Source organism: Littorina saxatilis, linkage group LG1, assembly GCF_037325665.1.
Source record: "Littorina saxatilis isolate snail1 linkage group LG1, US_GU_Lsax_2.0, whole genome shotgun sequence".
NCBI lineage: Eukaryota > Metazoa > Mollusca > Gastropoda > Littorinimorpha > Littorinidae > Littorina > Littorina saxatilis.
In genome coordinates, this window is record NC_090245.1 from 42,649,190 (window position 1) to 42,673,419 (window position 24,230).

The window sequence follows — 24,230 nt, forward strand, 5'->3', positions numbered from 1 at the left end:
TCCCAAATTCAGAATAAAAAAACAAGAATGAGAGGTTACTGGAACGTTTAATTTATAACAAAACATTTCATTCACAGGAACGTTGACCAACTGGTCTTTAAAGGGCGGAGACAGACATACACACTGAACTGATAATGAATTTAGCTGAGAATCAAAGCGTTGCTGTTCTCAGTCTCAGGCGAGAATGATGGTCATCTGTACCATAAGCGTTTGTCTGTCCTCTTTAAGACCATTGGGTCTACGTATCTGTCAATATGTTTTGTTTTTGTTGTAAATAAAACGTTCCCATAACTGACCATTCTTGTTTTTTAAATCACTGTGATCAAGTAAGCTTATAGCAGCGATCGTCGACCAATGCTATTCCCAGACTGAGTTTGACCTGGACTGAAAATATGTATAGGTACAGTTATCATGACAATGAAAACCGGCACGGTTGGCCTAGTGGTAAGGCGTCCGCCCCGTGATCGGGAGGTCATGGGTTCGAACCCCGGCCGGGCCATACCTAAGACTTTAAAATTGGCAATCTAGTGCATGGCTGCTCCGCCTGGCGTCTGGCATTATGGGGTCAGTGCTAGGACTGGTTGGTCCGGTGTCAGAATAATGTGACTGGGCCAGGGTGAGACATGAAGCCTGTGCTGCGACTTCTGTCTTGTGTGTGGCGCACGTTATATGTCAAAGCCAGCAGCACCGCCCTGATGTGGCTCTTCGTGGTCGGCTGGGCGTTAAACAAAAAAACAAAAAAACAAAACAAAAAATGAAAATGAAAAAGTTGTTCATTCAGTTGGACCGAAAATTTCAATCAATTGATTTAGAGCTGTGGTCTAATTATGACTTTCCGGGGCTACCTCAGGTTGAAAAAAAAGGGATGAAAATCATGTACAGAATTCTGTACAGGAAACGCTACCCGAAACCCCACCTATACGGCGTGTATGACCTTGAGAGCTTCAGTCAACGCTTGAATTTTGCAGGGATTATAACATCCGGTTTGCTCTCTCAAGATTGATCATATTTTATCTTCAAGAGAGATCAAGGCGAAAAAATAAACGCTTGGCGAAGATTCGAACTCACGACCTCGTGTCTGATTTCCTAATCACTAGGCTACTGCGCCATTTGAAAAAAAGATGGGAAAACATTGATATGAACTCGTGTTATGTTATTATTTGAAGCAGCATGATTTATATCTCTATCCACCCACTGTTCAGAAGTGAATACATCTATAACTTTTTCTTTTATATCTGTTTTCAAGTGCACAGAGCTTTGGAGAGATTCAATTACTGTTCTTGTCATTTTTCCTGCATGTTGTAAATAGAGATATCGCAGTTATTTGCATGGAGCGAATGTCGTGTAGCATGACGGTGTAAACATGTACTGGGATTCCGTGAATCATGTTTGCAAATAAAGGCACATTTGAATGGCAATTTTTACGTTTTTGCAACGCATGAATGGTAATTCAAGCGTAGAATGATATAAAAAAAAAAAATTCTATTTTTGACAACACTGGTGGAATGGCCTAGCAGTTAAGACATCGGCCCCGACATTTCGAGGCCCCGAGGCCTTGGAGTTCGAATCCCTGCCAATTGGGTTTTTTTCTGCTCGATACTTCTTGACAAGTATTCTCAGCTCTGAGAGAGCAAACCGGATGTTACCACTGCAAAACTCAAGGTCATACACGCTGTATAGATGGGGTTTCGGGTAGCGTTTCATGTACAGAATTCTGTACATGATTTTCAGCCCTATCTTTTCAAACTCGTAGCCCCGGATAGTCATAAATAGACCACAGCTTTAAACATGAGGTCGCAACTGTGCTGCCTCAACTTTTGTTTAATAACGTACGTTATTTAAAGGGATTATAAAACAAGTCGCGTAAGGCGAAAATACAACATTTAGTCAAGTAGCTGTCGAACTCACAGAATGAAACTGAACGCAATGCCATTTTTCAGCAAGACCGTATACTCGTAGCATCGTCAGTCCACCGCTCATGGCAAAGGCAGTGAAATTGACAAGAAGAGCGGGGTAGTAGTTGCGCTAAGAAGGATAGCACGCTTTTCTGTACCTCTCTTTGTTTTAACTTTCTGAGCGTGTTTTTAATCCAAACATATCATATCTATATGTTTTTGGAATCAGGAACCGACAAGGAATAAGATGAAAGTGTTTTTAAATTGATTTCGACAATTTAATTTTGATAATAATTTTTATATATTTAATTTTCAGAGCTTGTTTTTTAATCCAAATATAACATATTTATATGTTTTTGGAATCAGAAAATGATGGCGAATAAGATGAACGTAAATTTGGATCGTTTTATACATTTTTATTTTTTTTTACAATTTTCCGATTTTTAATGACCAAAGTCATTAATTAATTTTTAAGCCACCAAGCTGAAATGCAATACCGAAGTCCGGGCTTCGTCGAAGATTACTTGACCAAAATTTGAACCAATTTGGTTGAAAAATGAGAGCGTGACAGTGCCGCCTCAACTTTCACGAAAAGCCGGATATGACGTCATCAAAGACATTTATAAACAAGTCGCGTAAGGCGAAAATACAATATTTAGTCAAGTAGCTGCCATTTTTCAGCAAGACCGTATACTCGTAGCATCGTCAGTCCACCGCTCATGGCAAAGGCAGTGAAATTGACAAGAAGAGCGGGGTAGTAGTTGCGCTAAGAAGGATAGCACGCTTTTCTGTACCTCTCTTTGTTTTAACTTTCTGAGCGTGTTTTTAATCCAAACATATCATATCTATATGTTTTTGGAATCAGGAACCGACAAGGAATAAGATGAAAGTGTTTTTAAATTGATTTGGACAATTTAATTTTGATAATAATTTTTATATATTTAATTTTCAGAGCTTGTTTTTAATCCGAATATAACATATTTATATGTTTTTGGAATCAGCAAATGATGGAGAATAAGATAAACGTAAATTTGGATCGTTTTATAAATTTTTATTTTTTTTTTACAATTTTCAGATTTTTAATGACCAAAGTCATTAATTAATTTTTAAGCCACCAAGCTGAAATGCAATACCGAACCCCGGGCTTCGTCGAAGATTACTTGACCAAAATTTCAACCAATTTGGTTGAAAAATGAGGGCGTGACAGTGCCGCCTCAACTTTCACGAAAAGCCGGATATGACGTCATCAAAGACATTTATCAAAAAAATGAAAAAAACGTATGGGGATATCAATCCCAGGAACTCTCATGTCAAATTTCATAAAGATCGGTCCAGTAGTTTGGTCTGAATCGCTCTACACGCACGCACGCACACACACACACACACACATACACCACGACCCTCGTTTCGATTCCCCCTCGATGTTAAAATATTTAGTCAAAACTTGACTAAATATAAAAAAATGAAAAAAACGTATGGGGATATCAATCCCAGGAACTCTCATGTCAAATTTCATAAAGATCGGTCCAGTAGTTTGGTCTGAATGGCTCTACACACACACACAGACAGACAGACAGACAGACAGACAGACACACACACACACACACATACACCACGACCCTCGTCTCGATTCCCCCCTCTACGTTAAAATATTTAGTCAAAACTTGACTAAATATAACAAGAAGAGCAAACGCTCGATCGAGTCACTTTCGCAGTTCTGAATATTATATGAGGCATCAGATGGACAGGAAGAAATTGCTATTCACAACACAATGAGTCACGTTCACATAAAATTTGAGCCCGGTCACTTTTATAGTTTCCGAGAAAAGCCCAACGTTAAGTTGTGTGTTGCCGAACAGAAAAGGCTAGTTATCTCCCTTGTTTTTCTGATAACGTTCGTAAAAGGCTACAGATGTAAATACTTTGATGTAAAGAATAATCCTACAAAGTTTCAATCACATCCGATGAACTTTGTCAAAGATATAAAATGTCTAATTTTTCCTTTGACGCTGACCTGTGACCTTGAAAAAGGTCAAAGGTCAACGAAACCATCGTTAAAGTGTAGAAGTCATTGGAGGTCACGACTGAACAAAATATGAGCCCGATCGCTTTGATAGTTTCCGAGAAAAGTCCAACGTTAAGGTGGTGTCTACGGACGGCCGGACAGACTAACACTGACCGATTACATAGAGTCACTTTTTCTCAAGTGACTCAAAAACGACAAGTCGCGTAAGGCGAAAATACAACATTTAGTCAAGCTCAGTCGAACTCACAGAATGAAACTGAACGCATTGCATTTTTTCCGCAAGACCGTACACTCGTAGCATCGTCTGTCCACCGCTCGTGGCAAAGGCAGTGAAATTAACAATCCAGAAAAGCGCGGTAGCGGTTGCGCTGAGGAGGATAGCACGCCGCTTTTCTATATCTCTATTCTTTTTAACTCTCTGAATGTGTTTTTAATCCAAACATATCATATCTATCTATATGTTTTTGGAATCAGGAACGGACAAGGAATATAAGATGAAATTGTTTTTAAATCGATTTCGGAAACTTGATTTAATTTTAATCATAATTTTTATATTTTTAATTTTCAGAGCTTGTTTTTAATCCGAATATAACATATTTATATGTTTTTGGAATCAGAAAATAATGAAGAATACGATAAACGTAATTTTGGATCGTTTTATAAAAAAATAATTTTAATTACATTTTCAGATTTTTAATGACCAAAGTAATCAATTAATTTTTAAGCTTCCAAGCTGAAATGCAATCCCAAAGTCCGGCCTTCGTCGAAGATTGCTTGGCCAAAATTTCGATCAATTTGATTGAAAAATGAGGGTGTGACAGTGCCGCCTCAACTTTTACAAAATGCCGGATATGACGTCATCAAAGACATTTATCGAAAAAAATGAAAAAAACCTCTGGGGATATCATACCCAGGAACTCTCATGAAAAATTTCATAAAGATCGGTCCAGTAGTTTGGTCTGAATCGCTCTGCACACACACACACACATTCATACACCACGACCCTCGTCTCGATTCCCCCCTCTATGTTAAAACATTTAGTAAAAACTTGACTAAATGTAAAAAGAACAAGAAGAGCAAACGCTCGATCGAGTCACTTTCGCAGTTCTGAATATTATATGAGGCATCAGATGGACAGGAAGAAATTGCTATTCACAACACAATGAGTCACGTTCACATAAAATTTGAGCCCGGTCACTTTTATAGTTTCCGAGAAAAGCCCAACGTTAAGTTGTGTGTTGCCGAACAGAAAAGGCTAGTTATCTCCCTTGTTTTTCTGATAACGTTCGTAAAAGGCTACAGATGTAAATACTTTGATGTAAAGAATAATCCTACAAAGTTTCAATCACATCCGATGAACTTTGTCAAAGATATAAAATGTCTAATTTTTCCTTTGACGCTGACCTGTGACCTTGAAAAAGGTCAAAGGTCAACGAAACCATCGTTAAAGTGTAGAGGTCATTGGAGGTCACGACTAAACAAAATATGAGCCCGATCGCTTTGATAGTTTCCGAGAAAATATAAAATGTCTAATTTTTCCTTTGACGCTGACCTGTGACCTTGAAAAAGGTCAAAGGTCAACGAAACCATCGTTAAAGTGTAGAGGTCATTGGAGGTCACGACTAAACAAAATATGAGCCCGATCGCTTTGATAGTTTCCGAGAAAAGTCCAACGTTAAGGTGGTGTCTACGGACGGCCGGCCGGCCGGCCGGCCGGCCGGACAGACTAACACTGACCGATTACATAGAGTCACTTTTTCTCAAGTGACTCAAAAAGGATATTATATGGAAGAAGTTACATGTACTTGCAAAGTTTCATAAACATCTGTTGGGTTGCACGCACACAAACAAACACTCGCGCGCGCGCGCGCACACACATACACTGACACTGAAAGCAAACGTTTCCCAGTCTGCCAGAAAATATGCAGTCAAATATTTACTACGCGTTAAAAAAAAAGACATAAAATGAGAAAGCAAGACGTGTGTGTGTGTGTGTGTGTGTGTGTTTGGGGCCGGTACACGCACCCGAAATTATGCAATGAGCACGACGTACACTGATTCGATAGTGACCAAAGACGAGAGGCACTCCACTAAGGTCAAGGACACTGAGGCGCCCACTTGTAGTGCTAGTTTCGTATAATCGTTGACACATCATCTGTTGCAACCACGTTCACATCTGCACGAACACACACACGCACATTTTATAAAAGAAACAAACATTTACTTTAAAACAGAAGAATTTTAACAAAAATAAATCGCTACCACGAAGTCGAAACTACTAGTTCAGCAGACGGTTCTGTGTCAATGGTGGATTCGTTCGCCGCACGGAGGGAAAAAAACACAAAAACCAAACGAACAGAAAAAACCTACAGGAGATGACGTAAGTCCTGCGGTCCCTGATATCATTTGGTATTCGTCTTGCAGAAGGTAGCTTTTCCCAAAGTAAGTGAGCTATTCATATCAGATATCTAGAACGGTAAGTTTTGGGAGCCCAAGTTTTGAACTAATGAAAGGCAAGGACGTGAAAATGCTTTGTGCTTATTTGGTGACATTTTGTGTAGATCTGCTCGAAAATGTGCGCGGTACTGTCATTTTCTAATTTATGCGCTATGTGTTTCACATTACAGATACAGATACCTTGTATTTGCACAGATGCTTTGGTGCTAAGCATGCCTGTAGAAACTGCCACAGCGCCATCCCTGGTATCCTTTCAGGCCAGGCTGGCAACTCTCCACTGACCCATCATCCCCCCCCCCCCCCTACCCCCAACCTCCCCCCCCCCCCCCCCTGAACTTCACCCCTGACCAAGCAATAGACCGGAACCACCAGCACCCAAGCGTAGCAGATTCATCACCATGCTGATGTTGGCTACCTATCACTAAGAAGAAGAAGAGAAGAAGACTGTGTTCCAATGGCAGAAGATTTTGAGAAAATTAAATTGACTAAATTTAGCACTGCTGTCCATCAGCCAAGTAAGGCATTGTAATTTGTTTATATCCCCTAGCGAAGTACAGATCGGCCATTTTCACCACACACACACACATACACTCTCTCTGTCTCTCTCACTCACACACATAAGCACATACACACTGGTCTCTCTCTCTCGCTCTCAGTCTCTGAGAGAAGAGAGATGGCAGAGATCGATTCACAGACATGCACACACCAATAGACCCTATCGGTATTCCAAGCTCTCGTGATCTCTCGCAAACTTCAGAGCATAGCAAAGCATGCGGTACAGCGATCTCGTGCGAGCTGCACAAGCCAAAGTTCGAAGTTCTCGCGATGTTCAAAGCATAACAAAGAGCGTGTCTCGCGAGAGCTGCTCAGATACCGAAAAGGTCTATTAAGACTAAGAGAGAGAGACTCAGAGAGAGCCTTTTTAACATTTTAGATAGCTAAATTTAGGGCTAGCAAGCCTCAGAGCATCGAGAGCTAGTGGGGAGGTTGGGTCGACAGAGAAAGCACACACACACTAAAACTGTAAAAGAGAACGATCGATGGATGGCAGTGTTGGTCTCCGTCATCGGTCTCCTTTCATTGACAAATAATACTATTTTGATCTCTAACGCTTTGGTTTGACCACTGGATGGTCGGCCATCCAACAGTTTTGACAGATCAATTGTTTTGTACTACCTATTCTTAGTCAGGACTTTTCAGGTAGCAGGCTAATTGCCCCCTGAACAACTGCCCCCCCAACCCCCCCCCCCCCCCCCCGACAATTTCCCCCCATCATGGGAGGACAATTGCTCCCCGGACAATTTCCCCCCGGACAATTTCCCCTTGTACAACCGCCCCCTTCTCTTTTGGACAACTTTCATGCGCAAAGGCCGAGAAATGAGTACGCACAGTACAAAGACAGCTGTGAATGCATTTCTGTTATTGTTCGTGACTACCGTAACAGACACATCTGAACATACCTGAGAGGGATTGACATAAACCTACAATTTTAAAGCTGTGGTCTATTTATGACTTTCCGGGGCTACGAGGTTGAAAAATAGGGATACAATCATGTACAGAATTCTGTACAGCAAACGCTACCCGAAACCCCACCTATACGGCGTGTATGACCTTGAGAGCTTCAGTCAACGCTTGAATTTTGCAGGGATAACATCCGGTTTGCTCTTTCAAGACTGATCATATTTTATCTTCAAGAGAGATCAAGAGGAAAAAATAAACGCCCTGGTGAAGATTCGAACTCTTGACCTCGAGACTTCGTGTCATGTCCTAACCACTAGGCTACTGCGCCAGAAGTAAGAAGGAAAAACATTGATATGAATTCATGTTATGTTATTCTTGAACTTGTTATTCTGTTCTCATTGGCTGTCCTCAGTCTGTCATCCATCCTTTGCAGCGCGTTCAAAATTCTGCAGCCCGGCTTGTCTGCAAAGCCCCTCGGTCCCAGTCCTGTTCCCCCTTGCTAAAGAAACTTCATTGGCTCCCTGTAGAGCTGAGAATCCAATATAAGTGCTGCTGTATCTGCTACAAGATAATATCTGGCTCAGCCCCATCCTACCTGTCTGACCTGTTCACACTCTATACACCCTCACGATCCCTCCGCTCCTCTGTAGACACTAGAATATTCCGTCTATCTTCTTTTAGTCGCAAACAGCACGGCCAGAGAGCCTTCTCCCACTCTGCTGCCGTTGCGTGGAACTCTCTCCCTTATTCTATCCGACACTGTAAAACATTCTGTTCCTTCAAATCAAACCTTAAAACACACTTCTTCACCCGGTATTTTGATTAATTTTATTTCAACATGGTGCATTTTTGAATCAGGTGTTTGAATGTTTTGCCTGTGTTAGTATGCTTGCAGATTGTATTAATGTAGAGTTTGAGTTTCGTTGTTCACTTGTGTGCTGAATGCTGCTGCACATGCTTTTGCTTTGCTTATTATGTATGTTTGTCATTGTAAAGCGCTTTGAGAATGTAAAGCGCTCTATAAATCTCCCATATTATTATTATTATTATTCTTGAACTTGAAGCAGCATGATTTATATCTCTATCCGCCCATTGTTCAGAAGTGAATACATGTATAACTATTTCTTAGATGTCTGGTTTCAACTGCACAGAGCTTTGGAGAGATTCAATTACTGTTGTCATTTTCTTGCATGTTGTAAATAGAGATATCGCAGCTATTTGCATGGCGCGAATGTCGTGTAGCATGACGGTGTAAACATGTACTGCGATTCCGTAAAACATGTTTGCAAATAAAGGCAAATATTAATGTCAATTGTTACGTTTTTGCAACACATGAATGGTAATTCAAGCGTAGAATGATATAAAATTATCCATTTTTTATATTTGACAACACTGGTGAATTGGCCTGGCGGTTAAGACATTGGCCCCGACATTTCGAGGCCCCGAGGCCTTGAGTTCGAATCCCTGCCAAGTCGTTTATTTTTTCTGCTCGATCCTTCTTGACAAATATGCTCAGCTCTGCGAGAGCAAACCAGATGTTACCACTGCAAAATTCAAGCGTTGACTGAAGCTCTCAAGGTCATACAAGCCTTATGCATTCCAGCTCCTTTTCTGTTTTACTGACTATGATATGATTGACAATGTATAGGTGTGTGTGTGTGTGTGTGTGTTGACTGAAACTTTTAATGAGTTTTAGTTTTACAAATTTAAGTTTGAGAAAAATCAACTTACTACAATACGCATTACGCACTAGCTCCTGAATGTATAAATATTTTGTTTACCTCATCTATTTGTGCATGCAGTGGCTGTAGACATGGTTTCACTGGAAGCGGCCATACACATAAACCATTTATTGATTTAGGACTTGCATAGATCTGGCTACTCCACAGCCTTGGATGGCGCTTGATCAAAAATCAGATTTTTGTTGTGGACATTCAGTGAGTAATTTATAATGCATCAATTTTTGTGTGAACTTCCACCCCAGACTAGCCTGAGTTTGGTAAGAAAGTTGATTCCTTATTATGTACCTTGATTGGGCCTTAACAAAAAATAGGTGTGGTTACGGTAACCCGACCTTCCCTATTTTTAGGAGCCGGCCCTATAACTTTTTATTACATTTGTCCAAAACAAAAAAAATGAAAAAAAGAAAACGAGTGCAGAAAACGCAATGAAAGCGAAAGCGCTTGAGTCGCACACTTAGTTCCCTGTCAAGTAGGTTTCATTTGTATACATTAGAAAAAAAAGTTTAAAAAAAAAAGTGATTGCCTACCTTCCTACCCTATTTTTTTTTTGGCTATGTTACCTTAACCACACTTTTTTTTTGTGTGCCTTGGCAAGAAGTTGAACATACATTTACTCTGAGTCAGTAGTGTATGTGGGATCCCTCCCCAACTTTGCTGGGATAAAATCATAGATACATAAACCATGTTTCTGAACAAGTCTATCAGAGATAAAGTCACAACAGTTTTGCAGTTCAATTAATCTTTTAATTTGTGTGTACATGTCACTCTCGTCTCAGTGTGCAACAAGCAAGACTGATCTTTTTGCATATATTTTGTAGGTGCTCACACAACCAAAGCATGATGAATGCACAACAGCGCATTCATACCTGGGCAACTGCACGACCGACGACGCCCAACCACATAGGCTACAGCGGTGTGAATCATGAAGCAATTGAAGGTGTGTATGCAATCTGTATCTGAAACTATGTATCTCAAACAGATCGGATACTTCAGTTGGATGTTTTATGATGGCCGCTTCCAGCCCTTGGAATAGTAATGTTGCCATGGTCGACAATTAAAGGAAAATGACAATGTTACTGGCTCAAAGTCAAATACACCAGCAAGCTGACATAGATGGATGTGGTGGCTTGCTGAGCTGCCAACTGCTGCGTTTTCAGCGTAGCACGCTACGTTCTATTACAAATTGCTACGCTGTTGCGCCAAGCTCAAAATTGCTACGCTCAAACAAATAATCACAGGGCTAACACCTTTCCGGTTCTCACCGAAAAACCAGTTTTTGAATACTTAGAACTGGAAAATCCGGTTTCTTAAAAAAAAACTTATAAAAAATATTTTTAGTTTGGATGGTTGATGGAGGCAAAATGTATATTATTTTATAATTTATTGACAATAAACATACACTTTGGTTCCAGGAGAGGCTGTTCTTTGCCTCTACAAGATAACATTTAAAAACAAGCCTTGACTTCTGGGGGGGGGGGGGGGGGGGGCGTTGCCCCCCAGACCCCTTAGCGGGCTGTTGACCCTTCCGCCGTGGACCCTGGCCTCTCAGGTTTTTCACTTTTTTTTGTGTGTTAGCCCTGTAATCACAAGCATGCAAAAGTTTGTGAGTCCTGGTACTCATTTCTGATTTTATTCCGTGAAGCAGTCAGGGTTTGTGTCATAAAACATTGTCCACACTGTAAAGTGGCACACACTCTCTATTGGCCATTATGTGTCTTTTTTCCAAATTAACATTTAACCAAAGCATTAAATAAACATTTTACATATTAAAAAAACGCTCGCGCTGGACCCGAGTACTCTTCAGACTGGCTCGCTCCCCCAGTATGAACGTTTTTGTCTTGTGCACGTTTAAGACCAAGTGATTGATCTGTGTAAAATACAGGCATTCCCTTTGCTATATAAATACATTGCATGCGAGCCGAGGATGTGCGTGGTGACTGGCCTTTCTCTTTTATTTGATCACAGTGAAAATGCACACACACATTCACACACACACATACTCTCTCTCTCTCTCTCTCTCTCTCTCTCTCTCTCTTTCTTACACACACACACACACACGGCTGTTCTATCAGACTGCCTGGCTGGCTGTGGCTCCGCGAATTCCTCCCACCGCCAAGTCGGTTTTTTGTGGTTTATTTCGCATTTAGGTCCCAGGTAACATTATGAAGTTTTAATACGATCAATCGGACCTATTATCAAGTTAGTGTATCAACTTTTGAACGAACTGCGCCCAGTAGTTTCCCAGCAATAAGCTGTTAAGTGGAGAAAGACAGACAGACAGACACACAGACACACAATTAAAGTCTGCTGAGCCCTTGTACTAGCGTACTCGGGGATAAAGCATTGGGGTGCTGTTTATTGATCCACTCACTCGAGTAATCAGGTAGTATGTATAAGTGCTTGGATGTATGGCCGGTTGCATCCACCCATGAACCAAGAAAGCAATGCATGTTGAGGTTTTCTGAGACATTACTAAAGCCAGGGCTTTAAAACGGAAGAAGAAATATTATGGAAGGGGAAGGAGAAATTATATATCAGTTTCACAGCTAACAGTTTTATAATCCAGCTAATACTTTCATGTGTGGGGAAAAGCATGCCTGTTCTTTACAGTACGAACAACAGAAAATGTTGTTTGTTTCAGGCTTGTCATGTTGACAGTGACGGATCACAACTGACAAAGAGAAGGCGCAAAGGAAAGAACTGGCAACCAAGCAGGGTCCAGCAACTTTTCCACAGAGAACGTGTGTTCTAGCTTCTCCCGAGGAGCGGTTGTCCCCTGGCTATATCACTGTGATAATGCAGGCAGGGGTCCCAGCACCATGTCCCATTTCAACAGACTTCTGGTGTCCTGGCCGTGGCCACTCTCCAAGTACTGACAATCACTTTTAGCAGACAGGTGCAGGTGGAACTATACTTTTAATGCCTTACTAGTACTACAGTAAGATACGCCGACAAGCATTCCCTCTTTAATAAGTCTGTTTGGTTATTGCAGTGGGAAATTTACCTTCTGCACTTGTTAAGTAGCTTTTGTTATGCTTGTGACCCAATACAAACCTGTTTGACTCATCTACAGACATGAGTGTTTCTAGATACGGCACCGAACTCGGTGACACCACAGGGCAGCAAAGCACATGCTCAGGCTGTGAACAGACACTGTCCTGTGCTGAGCAAGCTGGCCCACTGATGTCGGGTTACAATGCAAACGCAGATAGCAGTCTTCGTGGTGGTGAGGCTTCTTCCACTCCCACACCAAAATACAGGGTAACAACCTGGAGTTACATTTATGACAATATTGCAAACTCACTTGGAGACGGTGAGCAGGTGTCGTCTAATACTAGCTTTGTTTGTGGCACGAACGCACAGGTGGGAACAGACTTTGTTTCGCCATATAGGGTTCAGACACGGGCACTCGAAAACACAGAAAACACTCTGTGCACAGATGTTAAAAATGAAATCAGGGTACACCACAATGAGCCAGCTTTACAAGGCTCAACACTACACTTTGAAGAAAATACATTGACAGATGATGCCAGCTTTACCAGTACTGTTTCAGGGCCGTTTGAAACTGGCAGAAGATTGCCGTCACCAGATGTTCGCATTAAGACAGAAGATCCCATCAGCTCATTTACTGTGAATTCAACGGATGGGGATAATTGGGCTAGAAATGTTAATCCTCCTGTCCACAAAAGAAAAGTGTTGCCAGAACTAGTTGCCGTGAAACAAGAGCCTCTGCCTTATAGTTCAACATCAGAATGTGAATCGTCATCACCAGACCAGGTGCAGGTATCTTTTTTTGAAGAGCATGAAAGTGTTGCGGTAAGGAAGCCAAAGAGAGGAAGACCAGGCAAAAGTCAGAAAAGGTCTAGGCAAACAACAAAAACATCAAACAAAGGATTCAAGCCTAAAGGCAGCAAGAAATCTGAATCTGGGACAGGGAAAACTAGTCAAGCACCCAGTGTCATTTGCACCAAGACATGTAATGTTTGTCAGAAGACTTTCAGTCGAATGGACAGCCTTACTCGACACATGCGTGTTCACACTGGAGAGAGACCCTATGTTTGTGAATATTGTAGTGCATCTTACAAGATCTTAAGACATCTAAAAGACCATGTGCATTCAAAGCACACAAAAACTGAGCCTTATAAATGTGAAAAGTGCGACAAAAGTTTTGCATACTCTACTGCCAGATACAGACATGAAAAAGTATGTGGTAAGAAGTTGTCTGATCGTGTGGAGTTTCAGTGTGCCAAGTGTGAGAGAGGCTTTGTGACTGCACAAGGTTATGAGAAGCATCAGAAGAGTTGTGATGCATCACAAACAGAGGGGGGCAGTGGTTCAAAAGCTGATGATTTGCCATTCATATGCAACACTTGTGAAAAACGTTTTGAGAGTTTTCCAGGCCTTGATCACCACCAGCGTTTCTTGTGTGGGAGGAGCCCTCAGAAAGGAAGTTACACTTGTGAAGAATGCGGGAAAGTTTTCCGGCAGAGAAACGTTTACATATCTCACACTCGCCGTCATGTTGGGGAGAAACTATTCAAGTGCTCACAGTGTGATGCCTCCTTTTATGACAACCATGATTTGCAGCGACATATGAAACGGCACAACGCCAGTTTGAAATGCCCGCAGGGTGAAGTTGCAGGACAGAGTGGGACCAAGAAATTCCAGTGCTCCTCATGTGATGCAGCTTTTTGCAACAAGCAGAACTTGGCTGTGCATGTAATGCGCATTCACAATGGAATGAAACCTCACAAATGTAGTGAGTGTGAGCTTGATTTCTCCTGTCAAAGAGGACTTTCCAAACACATTCGCCGTGTCCATAGGAAGGAACAAAGCTTTAAGTGTACTCTGTGCAGCAAAGAGTTTTTTGATTCATATGGTTTGAATCAACACATGCGCAGACATTCCCTCCAGTCTGATAAGGCTCTTAGAGGGTCATCTTTTGTCCAAAGATTTCCAGGGACGTGTAAATTTTGTCAAAAATCCGTTTCCAGTAAGGATTTACCTGCCCACTTGGCATCAGAGCATCCAGGAGTGACTTTGTATCAAGCTGTTCGCAGGAAAATGGTCAGGTGCGACATATGCTCAAAAACTCTCTTTAGCCAGGATGCTTTGCGGAATCACAAGTTTTCCCATTCAGGACTGAGACCCTTTAAGTGTGACCAGTGCGAGAAATCATTCAAGTTTCGAGCTGGACTCATCATGCATCAGCGTAAGCATACCGACTATCGCCCTCACAGTTGCCCAGATTGTGGACAGAAGTTTCGCTGGGCAGCCTCATTGCACCATCACAGGCGTTCTCGGCACAACTTTCAACCAGTTGTTGACGTTGAGAAAGACAACAAAAGGTTCATCTGCCATGAGTGTGGCAAGATTTTCAAGCGACAGGTTTGTCTCTCAGTGCACATGAAGCTACATGCAGGTGTCTTCCCCCATGTCTGCCCTTACTGTGGGAAGCGCTTTGCAATAAATAGTCGCTTAAAGATCCACATGTCCATACATGATGGACCCAAACCATTCATTTGCGAAACTTGTGGAGACGGTTTCTTTTACAAATTCCTTCTGGAAGAACATGTCAGAAGAAAACACCTAGGAATTCGAAAGAAAGGTTGGCTTTGTGATGAGTGTGGAAAATCATATTGCAAGAGATCCTATCTCGTTCAGCATAAAAAGATCCATGCAAGATATCCAGATAGGAAAATAATCAGAAGAGGACGCCGCAAAGGTGTCAAGCATCCTTTGAAACTCCCCAAGCTCGTTGTGCCTACAGTTATCCAAGTGGATGATTCAAATGATGAAGAAGGGCCATCACAAGAGGTGATAAAAAGTTCAGATTCTGTAGGGTTGCACATGGACACCAACACTCTTATAGCACATATGACTGACCCCAGGCCAGAGTCGGATACTGACACCAAGCAAATCGCTAATGCCATGGATCTCAGAGTGAGTGCGCTTGCACAGCAGACCAGCCCATGTCAGTTTGAATAGACCCAACATATCAGTTCATTTTACACTCATCCACCACACCATATCTCAGAATGCTGTTGGCTAGGTGCGTTAAAACTGAAAGAGCGGTGTTTAAAGCACTGCATGTGCACTGCAAAGTACATTTTCATGACAGATTAATTTGGTAGTTTTTCACCATATTCTTTAGTGTTCATGGACTGAAACTCCTATGTACACAAGCTAGTGTGTTGTTGTTTTTGTTTTTAGTTTTTTTGCACTTGTGGGTTTTTATGTGTGTATGAGACTATGACTGTTTTTTCAATGCCATGTAGGCAGCCAAACACCATTTTCGGAGGATGCATTTTTGGTATTTTCCTGTTTCTATAACCCACTTAACTCTGACATGGACAGGATCTTTTCCATGCGTACTTGTTTTTTTGTGAATGTTCGTAAGACAGTGCTGTGAACTACTGCAACTGTGCGTGTACAGTGTTGTTCTCATGAATGCCTCGTTTTTTTGGTCATTTGTGCATATTTTTGTTATTTATCTGACGTGTTGTTCTAGCTGAACACTAACTGGTCGGCTCTGATAATTTTGACATGCTCAGTCGTTCTGACAGAAACATTTTTTGTAGCAATGGTGTTGGGATATTTTCAGTCTAGGTCCCACCGATCTATTATTCTCTGAGTCCACATTTCACTTTGTCAGACAATTGTTGTGAAGTACATGTACTGCAACCATGTGTGAATTTATTAGACAGAATACTGTTGTGAAGTACTGCAAACATGTGTGTTTGTCAGGCAGTTTACTGTTGTGTAGTACATGTACTGCAACCATGTGTGAGTTTGTCAGGCAGCGCTTTGAAGTACTGCAATGGTGCTATGCGTGTTTATATTAGACAATGTTGTGAAGGATAAATAGTGCCATGTGTGTGTTTATCATTGTCAGATATTACTGTGAAGCACTTATGACAGTGTTTATCAGACAGTGTTTGGAAGAAATGGTGTCATATATGTGTTGATAATTAACCCTTAGGCTGGTTGTCGCGACATATGTCGCGCTACTGGCTCAGTCTGTTTGGTCGGTTCCGATTACCTCCCATGGATGCGAAAACCTGCATGACCGTTTTTCTTTATTTTTCTCTCTGTTAATTCACCAGTGGCTATGTAACATGTGTTACAGAATTGCACCAGTGTATGGGTTAATTCATTGTCATACAGTAGGTACATGCTGTGAAGTACTGCAATGGTGCCATGTGTGTGTTTGCTAGTCCAGAGTTTAAACTGCTTGCGAAAACAGAAGTACAATGTATCAGAATGTAAACACTTGATATGTTTTATCAAAGTTGAGTGCAATCTGTTGTAACCTTCAAAAATATGCTGGTATGGAGGTCTGAGTGTGCAGAGCAAGAATTGTTGTGCTGAATAAAAATGCAATTTTGGCACTGAAATTTGGCACTAAGAAACACTTAACCTTCACCGTGCATCGTGGGTTGTGGACGACCCAGAGCCTCACAAAATTGTCTTTATCTCAAAAACTATTTGGAGTTTTTAAAATTGAGACTTCATTGAATCTCTTATCACCATACGACCTTTACATTGCCCAACTTTTGAAAGATTATCTTTGTAAACAAACAACCGATGACGCAATTTGAACTACACAGTCCAGATGATATGGGTCGTGGATGACCCATGTGGAATCCGAATTACATAAGGAATTTTACGTTGATTATCCCTATTCGGATGGCGTGGGTCGTGTACGACCCATACTTTTTACGGTGAATTCATCTTTGGAAAGTATGGGTCGTACATCATCCGGACTGTGTAGTCCAACGCGTGACCCGGTGAAGGTCAAAGAATGAGCAATGGAAAGTACACGTGAGCTGTTGATCACCTGTTACTCTGGTATTCGCGTAGCGATTGGCTTGACATTTCCCTGACAGATATGTCATGACAGTGGCTTTTGTCATGCTGCATTGCAGGCAAATTGGCCCGTAAAACAGGAGTTATATTATATAAGCCATCAAAAGTTTGATGCATTGACAGACAAAACAGACAGAGGCCTTTTATTAGTTTGATAATCTAGATTGGCATTTTTTTAATTATCATATATGGTCATTTCAGTTAATTATCTTGTTGCCAGCTTCAATATTATTATTAATTCCCAAGTTGAGATAATAAAGTATTATTGTATTGTTGTATGTACGAGTGACAGACATAACGCACAGGTTAATATGAATTTTAGATGGAACTGTAGCAATGGTTAGTTAATATTTAGAGTTGAAAGAATACTCTTATGAATTATTTGATTTAGTTTGTGTTGTGAGTTCCATTGTATGTTGTTTGATTAAAACAATGTAACTGTTTCCCTTGAGGTTCAGTCCATATAATGTCATATTGTGGGAGCATGAGCTTGTATGTGTTGCATTAATTGGTACTGGGTCATGAATGCAAGCTATAGCTAGCCTGTCGTGATTTTGCATGTTGTACGTCAACTTCTAGTGACTTACCTCGCCATGTGTATTGTTGTAAAAGCAGGGCCGGACCAAGTTCGTGTGAGGGGGGGGGGGGGGTTCCAACTGAAGGCAGGGGTCCAAAGTCCACATTTTTTTTTCTCTGAGAGGTACATTGGATGGCCGGGGGGGGGGGGGGGGGTCAGGAACCCCCCCCCCCCCCCAGATCCAGCCCTGTAAAAGCTGTACATTGTGAAAGCAAAACTCACAGCACATACTTCTAGCAATCCAGCAAAACAACAAGAACACAGGCTTTAATTCTTCTTCTGAATAGAGCCGGCATTGGTTAGCGGTGACCTGACGCAAACATTGAAGACAATTAACACAAGGATAGATTTTCAGATCTCTCCTTGGTACACACACATGCACACACTGTTTCACAACAAAAACTTTGTGACACTACAACAATCCAAACCTCACACAAGTGTGGAGAAAAGTGCAGTGCACATACATTTTTTTGGTATCTCTTATTTTCCCCATATAGGAGCCTTGTAAGTGTACAAGAGGAGATACAGTACGAATAGCCCGTGCGTTGAGCAGAGAAAGTAGGTCATTTTAAGCTGACAACTTTTGTGCAGCCAAATCGGAGTTTTACTCTATTCCTTAGCAAAACTCCGGTACCGAGCGAGTTAATTACTTTCACATGTGTTGCTGAGGCAGCTTGGCTGGCCCTGGGAAGCCGACTGACCACAGAGGGGCCTTTGTTCTAGCGCCCCCCCCCCCCCCCCCCTCCCACAACTGGACTTTACCCGGCCCCCACGTAGCTATAGGAAATGATTCGAGTTGAAGATTTTAGGATCTTCTTTGCCCTACCTTTTCTTGTAATGTTTTAATCACATCGTTATTGGATACAACACATAACGTCCCTTTTTGATTTTGGACCATCTTTGTTAAGTTTTACAGTCAGTTTTTATGAAGGTTTAGTTAAGAGGGGTAGAATATAGTCAATGTTTGTACAGATTTTAGTCAAGCAGTATGTAAGAAATGTTAAGTCCTTTGTACTGAAAACTTGCATTCTCCCAGTAAGGTCATATATATATTGTACTATGTTGCAAGCCCTTGGAGCAATTTTTTGATTAGTGCTTTTGTGAACAAGAAACAATTAACAAGTGGCTCTATCCCATCTCCCCCTTTCCCCGTCGCGATATAACCTTGAACGGTTGAAAACGACATTAAACACCAAATAAAGAAAGAAAGAAAGTTAAGAGGGGCGTGTTTTTTTTACCCTCTCTTTCGTTTTCCACCCCCTTACTCTCACTCTCTCTCTCTCTCTCTCTCTCTCTCTCTCTCTCTCTCTTTTATTTTGCCATTCTTTTCCTCGGTATCCCTTTTATCCGTATATTCAATACATGTATTCATTTATTCAGTAGAATGTAGGCGCTATTTTAATCATATATGTGGCTAATGCGAATGTATAAAGACGGATGAAACCGGTGTGTACCGACGTTTTTGTTATGGCAATGGCCGTTGTTGCTTTGAGCACGCAGCGTTTTTGTGGTTTTTTTATGAGCATGGATTTGCCGTTTGATATGAACGTCTAGTGTACGTTTTGTGTATTAAAGAAGAAGTATTTTTGTGTGTAACATAGTTGCTCAGTCTTTAAGAGACAAAGTGTAATTGGAAGTTTTGCAGTTCGTCTGCGTTTTTGTCTACCTACAAGTGTTTGGTATCTACAGATAGGTTGAAGATTTGTCACTTAAGGACATTATGTTTGTACATCATTTTTCATGTGGGTTTTCCTAATAGAAGAGCTTTTGTGTATATTTGAGGAATTTAACTTCAGTTGATAAGGAGGCTGGCAGCAGGCTCGGAGCCCTCCACCTCCCCTCCCTTTTGCTCCCGCGCTGCCAGAGCGAGATTCTCATTGGTCTCGCTAGGGTGACGTGGGAGGAAGCCCCGTTAGCTATACAAGCCAGAGTCCTCATGAGGTCGGGAGACGTGTGAGAGAGTAGGGTGCCTAATAAGTGCCTGAAGCATGCGTCTCCCCTGTTTTAGAGTCAGGGTCATCAAAACTACCACTTGGAGAGATACACTGAGTTGGGCAAAAGGTGCGAGAACCTATGCCATCTGCTTGGTGCCTCTCCCTGGGGATACATTAATCTGGTTACAAGGTGCTCGAGCCTAGGGCTATGTTTGATGCCTCTCCTGAGTTGCGTGTGGTTTTCGATACGCAGCTACAGTCCCACTCGGTTTCCACAAGGCTAATTAGAGTAGTGCGCGCTACTCTTAGGCATGGGTGCAACTCTGCCAGCTACACGCCGGCAGCCGGTTTTTGGTTTCATCGGCTGCCGATGTTTTTGTTCCAGGAGAGGTTTTTTTTGGCATTTTAAATACTAAAAAAGCTGGACCCCAACTTTTGCCGGTTTTGGGAATTTTCCAGGTTGCACCCATGCTTAGGTTACCAACAAGCAGTGATCGAGCGGCGTCACTCGATTTTGTCCAGGCCCCGAACCCCTGCCCATTTTTTCCTGCAGATTAGGACTTAGGTTTTGTTTTTTGGAGAGTAAGCCAGATTACCAGGGTACCTATGGGTCATGCCCGATTTTTCAGCAGTTTAAAGACTTAGATTTTATTTGTTAGTATAGAAGGACAGACTGTGTTAAAGCCAACCTAGATTCTTTATAGATATATTTTCTATGGAAGAACCCATGTATGTCTTATGATTGTTTTGGTCTGAATACAATTTGAAATCCTATTATACTCTTGTTGATTTTGCATTTTGTTCGTCTGGTGCGTGTGGTTTGAATGCCGTCCTGACAAATGTCTTAGAAACACATGCACGGTAACATCTTAGGCGCAGACACAGACAGGTATTGTTTCAGTGAAGCTACCACCGCTGGGCTTTACACAAGTACAATTAACACATACAAACAAATAAACAAACAGTAATAAACAAACTAAAGTATAAATGATTGAAACATGCAAGACACTTATATAAGGACGTACAGAAGAGTAACCAAAAGATTGTGGGAAAAAAACTTTGAATATATATAACAGTACATGATTCTGACAGTGGCCAATCAAATGTGATGTAACTGTTATGAGGTAATGACAAGCAATTTGTAGAGAATTAATACCATTTTAAGAGGGGAACGCAAAGGGGGGGGGGGGGGGGGATTGTTTTGGAGGTTTTTGGTTTATTTGTGTGGCTGCGGGGTAAAAAGTGCGTCCATCAGTCAGGGCTGGCCGAGACTACACGAAATCCCGCGTGCAGAACTTTGCTTGTGTGAAAATAGTTTGGTATGTACTTCTTCTGTCTTGCACAGAAAACCAGGTACACTCTTGTACACAAACACATAATATACAATACAATACAGCAGAATATGTTGTCGCTCGCAAAACAAACAAACTGCAACAAATGAATGCAATGGTGCGTTGATTCGAAACGAGATCTAGCTATTGACGCAATCAACTCCGCTCGCTGAATTTTGCTTTGATGTGGCAGGGCCAGTGCGGTGAGCGTGCCTTAAAAAAAAAACCCAAAAAACACCGCATTGTTAACACGAAAACCTTGTGCTCAATGAAATTGAAGAAAAAAAACAACCGCCGAGGTTTAGCAGACGTCAGCATTAAAATAAGCGTATTCAGAGACTGCAGTAACAACTGTAAGCGTATTCACGGAGACTGCAGAAACGCCTAAACGCAGACGATAGTCTGCTGTTTCTCCAAATGTGTATCACAAGACACAGGTGATGAATTTCATTATTTATTTGTCTGATTTTTTCAAAGAAGAAAGAGCTGAGTTGTTACCACCTTAGGGGAAGGGCTCCTAATATCAGAGACATAGATAGAAGAGATGCGAAGCGCTGTCTTCCCGCTCGCGTTATCTTCGCCTGCGGCAGGGGCAAGTAGTCTAATCCTCCCACTGGCGCCAAGCTGGCAATTGTTGTGTTTTTAAAGAGTTATAAATGTTTCATAGAAAATCATAGATAATAAAACATGCAAACTGTTAATTATTTGCACTCAAGAGAAACAGAAAATCACAAGAAGATTATTGCATCTTGATCTTGATCTTGATAAGTTACGCCAACAGGTCCCAAGCTTGGGAATATACGTTGGCGGAATTTGGGGAGAGCACTTGGTGATTTTAGTCAGCGGTTGGCAGTTTTCCTCTGAATTCGTTGACCGTTGACGACTGGATCGTGTTGTCATCAAGGTTGTTCCAGTCAATAACTGTTCTTGTGAAAAAAGAGTACTTGTACACTGGTGTTTTAGTACACTCCACAGTAAAGCACTGGCTGTTGTTTCTTGTGATATTTCTGACTGTGGCTGATGATGTAAAGTCTTTGTTCACTCGTTGTTTCACTTGTCTTTTTGATTTTTGTTGCTGGATGAATTTCTCAGGGGGTACTGCGGGGACCAGCCCTCTGACCACTTTGAACAGAAATGTGAGTCTCTGTTGTTTCCGGCGTTCCTGGAGTGGGGGAAGCTGTAGTCTGCTGAGCATCTCTGAGACACATCCTGGGTTTCGGTCCCTGTAGTTTTGGGTAATGAATCTGGCTGCTCGTTTCTGTACATTTTCCAGGCTGTCTATATCGCCTTGTTTGTACGGATCCCAGACGAGACAGCTGTACTCCAGGGTTGAGCGGATGAGGGACACATAGGCAGTACGTCTACAGCTTTGTGGGCAGGAACGGAGGTTTCTTCTAAGTAGGCCGAGGGTGGAGTTTGCCTTTTTGACGATTTTGTTGATGTGTGTGGTCCAGCTGAGGTCATCAGTAAAGGTGACGCCTAAGTAGGGATTGCTATTGACTTTCTGGAGAATGTGGTTGTCCAGGTTGTAGAAAAAGCTGGACTTGTTTCTGATGCTAAGGATGTAGCATTTTTTTGCGTTAAAGCGCATGCCCCAGGTGTTTGCCCATTCTTCCAGGGTTTTCAAGTCGGCTTGGAGTATGTGGTGGTCACTGTAGGAGTTGATGGTGCGGTACAGGAGGCAGTCATCTGCAAATAAGCGCACTTGTGACTTCACAGACGCTGGCAAGTCGTTGATGTGGCAGAGGAATAGGACTGGTCCGAGTACGGTACCCTGTGGTACGCCTGAATCTACAGGGACTTCAACTGACTCCTCTCCGTCGACTACCACTCTCATCAGTCTTTTCGTCAGGAAGTTTTGCAGCCAGCTGTGCAGGTTGCCTTTCACACCATAACTCTGTAATTTATACAGCAGGCTTGGGTGTGGCACAGTGTCAAAGGCTTTTGAAAAGTCCAGGATGGCTATGTCGGTCTGTTTGGTGATTAGAAGATGAATCCTAAAGAAAGCAATTTCGCTCATTTCTCCTCAAAAACTTTTTATCCACACGCCAGTGTAAGTGCGAGAACCACTTGAGTGAGACTTAAAAGCATCAAATTTAATTACAGCGCTTCAAAAATTATACTAACAGATTAATGTATACACAAGTAATGCATTTGCCAGTTAAGGGAAAGTAACGTTGCGCACAAAAGAAAATATTAGCTCCCAAACATTGCCTCCACACACAATGTAAGGCATGGACTTAAGAACAATGACCGCAAGAACCGAGGGAACCGTGTTTTTGACTCACTTCGGGAACCCAATCCTCTCAAATGCGTTCGTGTGCACACTATTGAAGCTACAGAATATGAATCAAGTTTACTTACCACTGATATCTCTCGTCTGAAGCTGGATATATCCAAAGAAATATGACAGAAAAGCACTTCCAATCGGTGTCGGAGAGCAAGCGAACAACAACATAGTACGGGATGATGGCTGACAATCGTGCGAGGTCATGCTGACCGAGCGCGGTACCCCAAGAGTTCACGCGAGCGGCCTCCGCTTCGCATCTCTTCAATGTATGTCTCTGCTAGTATGGACCGGCTCCTAAGTATGGACAACCTCCTGTTCTGACAAACTAACGGCGCTAGAGCGCTCAAAAAAGTTTTATTCGCTGTATTCACCCTCTGCATAACTTGCACTTGTCAAAACAGTTGCAGAAACAGAAATCTCAAAACCGTTAGGCCTTTTCTCTTTTTTTCACTTTTGGCAGCGTTCACTCTAAATTTGCCGCCTAAAACAGACTCGTTTCTGTCCACAGCCAAAGCTTTTATCACACAAAAATTGCTATATATGACAGCTAAAACCGTATATGTTACATGTTAGCAGTGTTGACCCCGAGTTTCTACTGCAAACAAAAAATAATAGCAAAATCTCAAAGTATGTGCGAGTCCCCTATAT

At 41.8% G+C, this 24,230-nt stretch overlaps 1 protein-coding gene across 3 annotated transcripts; it reads left to right on the forward strand.

Moving 5' to 3' along the window:
• Nucleotides 1-6,214: 6,214 nt before the first annotated feature.
• Nucleotides 6,215-17,893, forward strand: LOC138970281 (zinc finger protein 595-like). Of its 3 annotated transcripts, none has more exons than XM_070342780.1 (3): nt 6,215-6,301; nt 10,400-10,518; nt 12,223-17,893. In XM_070342780.1, exon 3 carries the CDS (start codon nt 12,657-12,659, stop codon nt 15,567-15,569), a length of 2,913 nt encoding a protein of 970 aa, XP_070198881.1. In that variant the 5' UTR covers nt 6,215-6,301; nt 10,400-10,518; nt 12,223-12,656; the 3' UTR covers nt 15,570-17,893. The 3 variants fall into 3 exon arrangements, with proteins under 3 accessions (XP_070198881.1, XP_070198875.1, XP_070198878.1); XM_070342774.1 differs by having other exon boundaries at nt 6,221-6,397; XM_070342777.1 differs by having other exon boundaries at nt 6,221-6,363.
• Nucleotides 17,894-24,230: the final 6,337 nt, after the last annotated feature.

What these genes read in the sequence shown, in the direction of transcription:
- LOC138970281 (XM_070342780.1), top strand. Translation starts at nt 12,657, where the DNA reads ATGAGTGTTTCTAGATACGGCACCGAACTCGGTGACACCACAGGGCAG.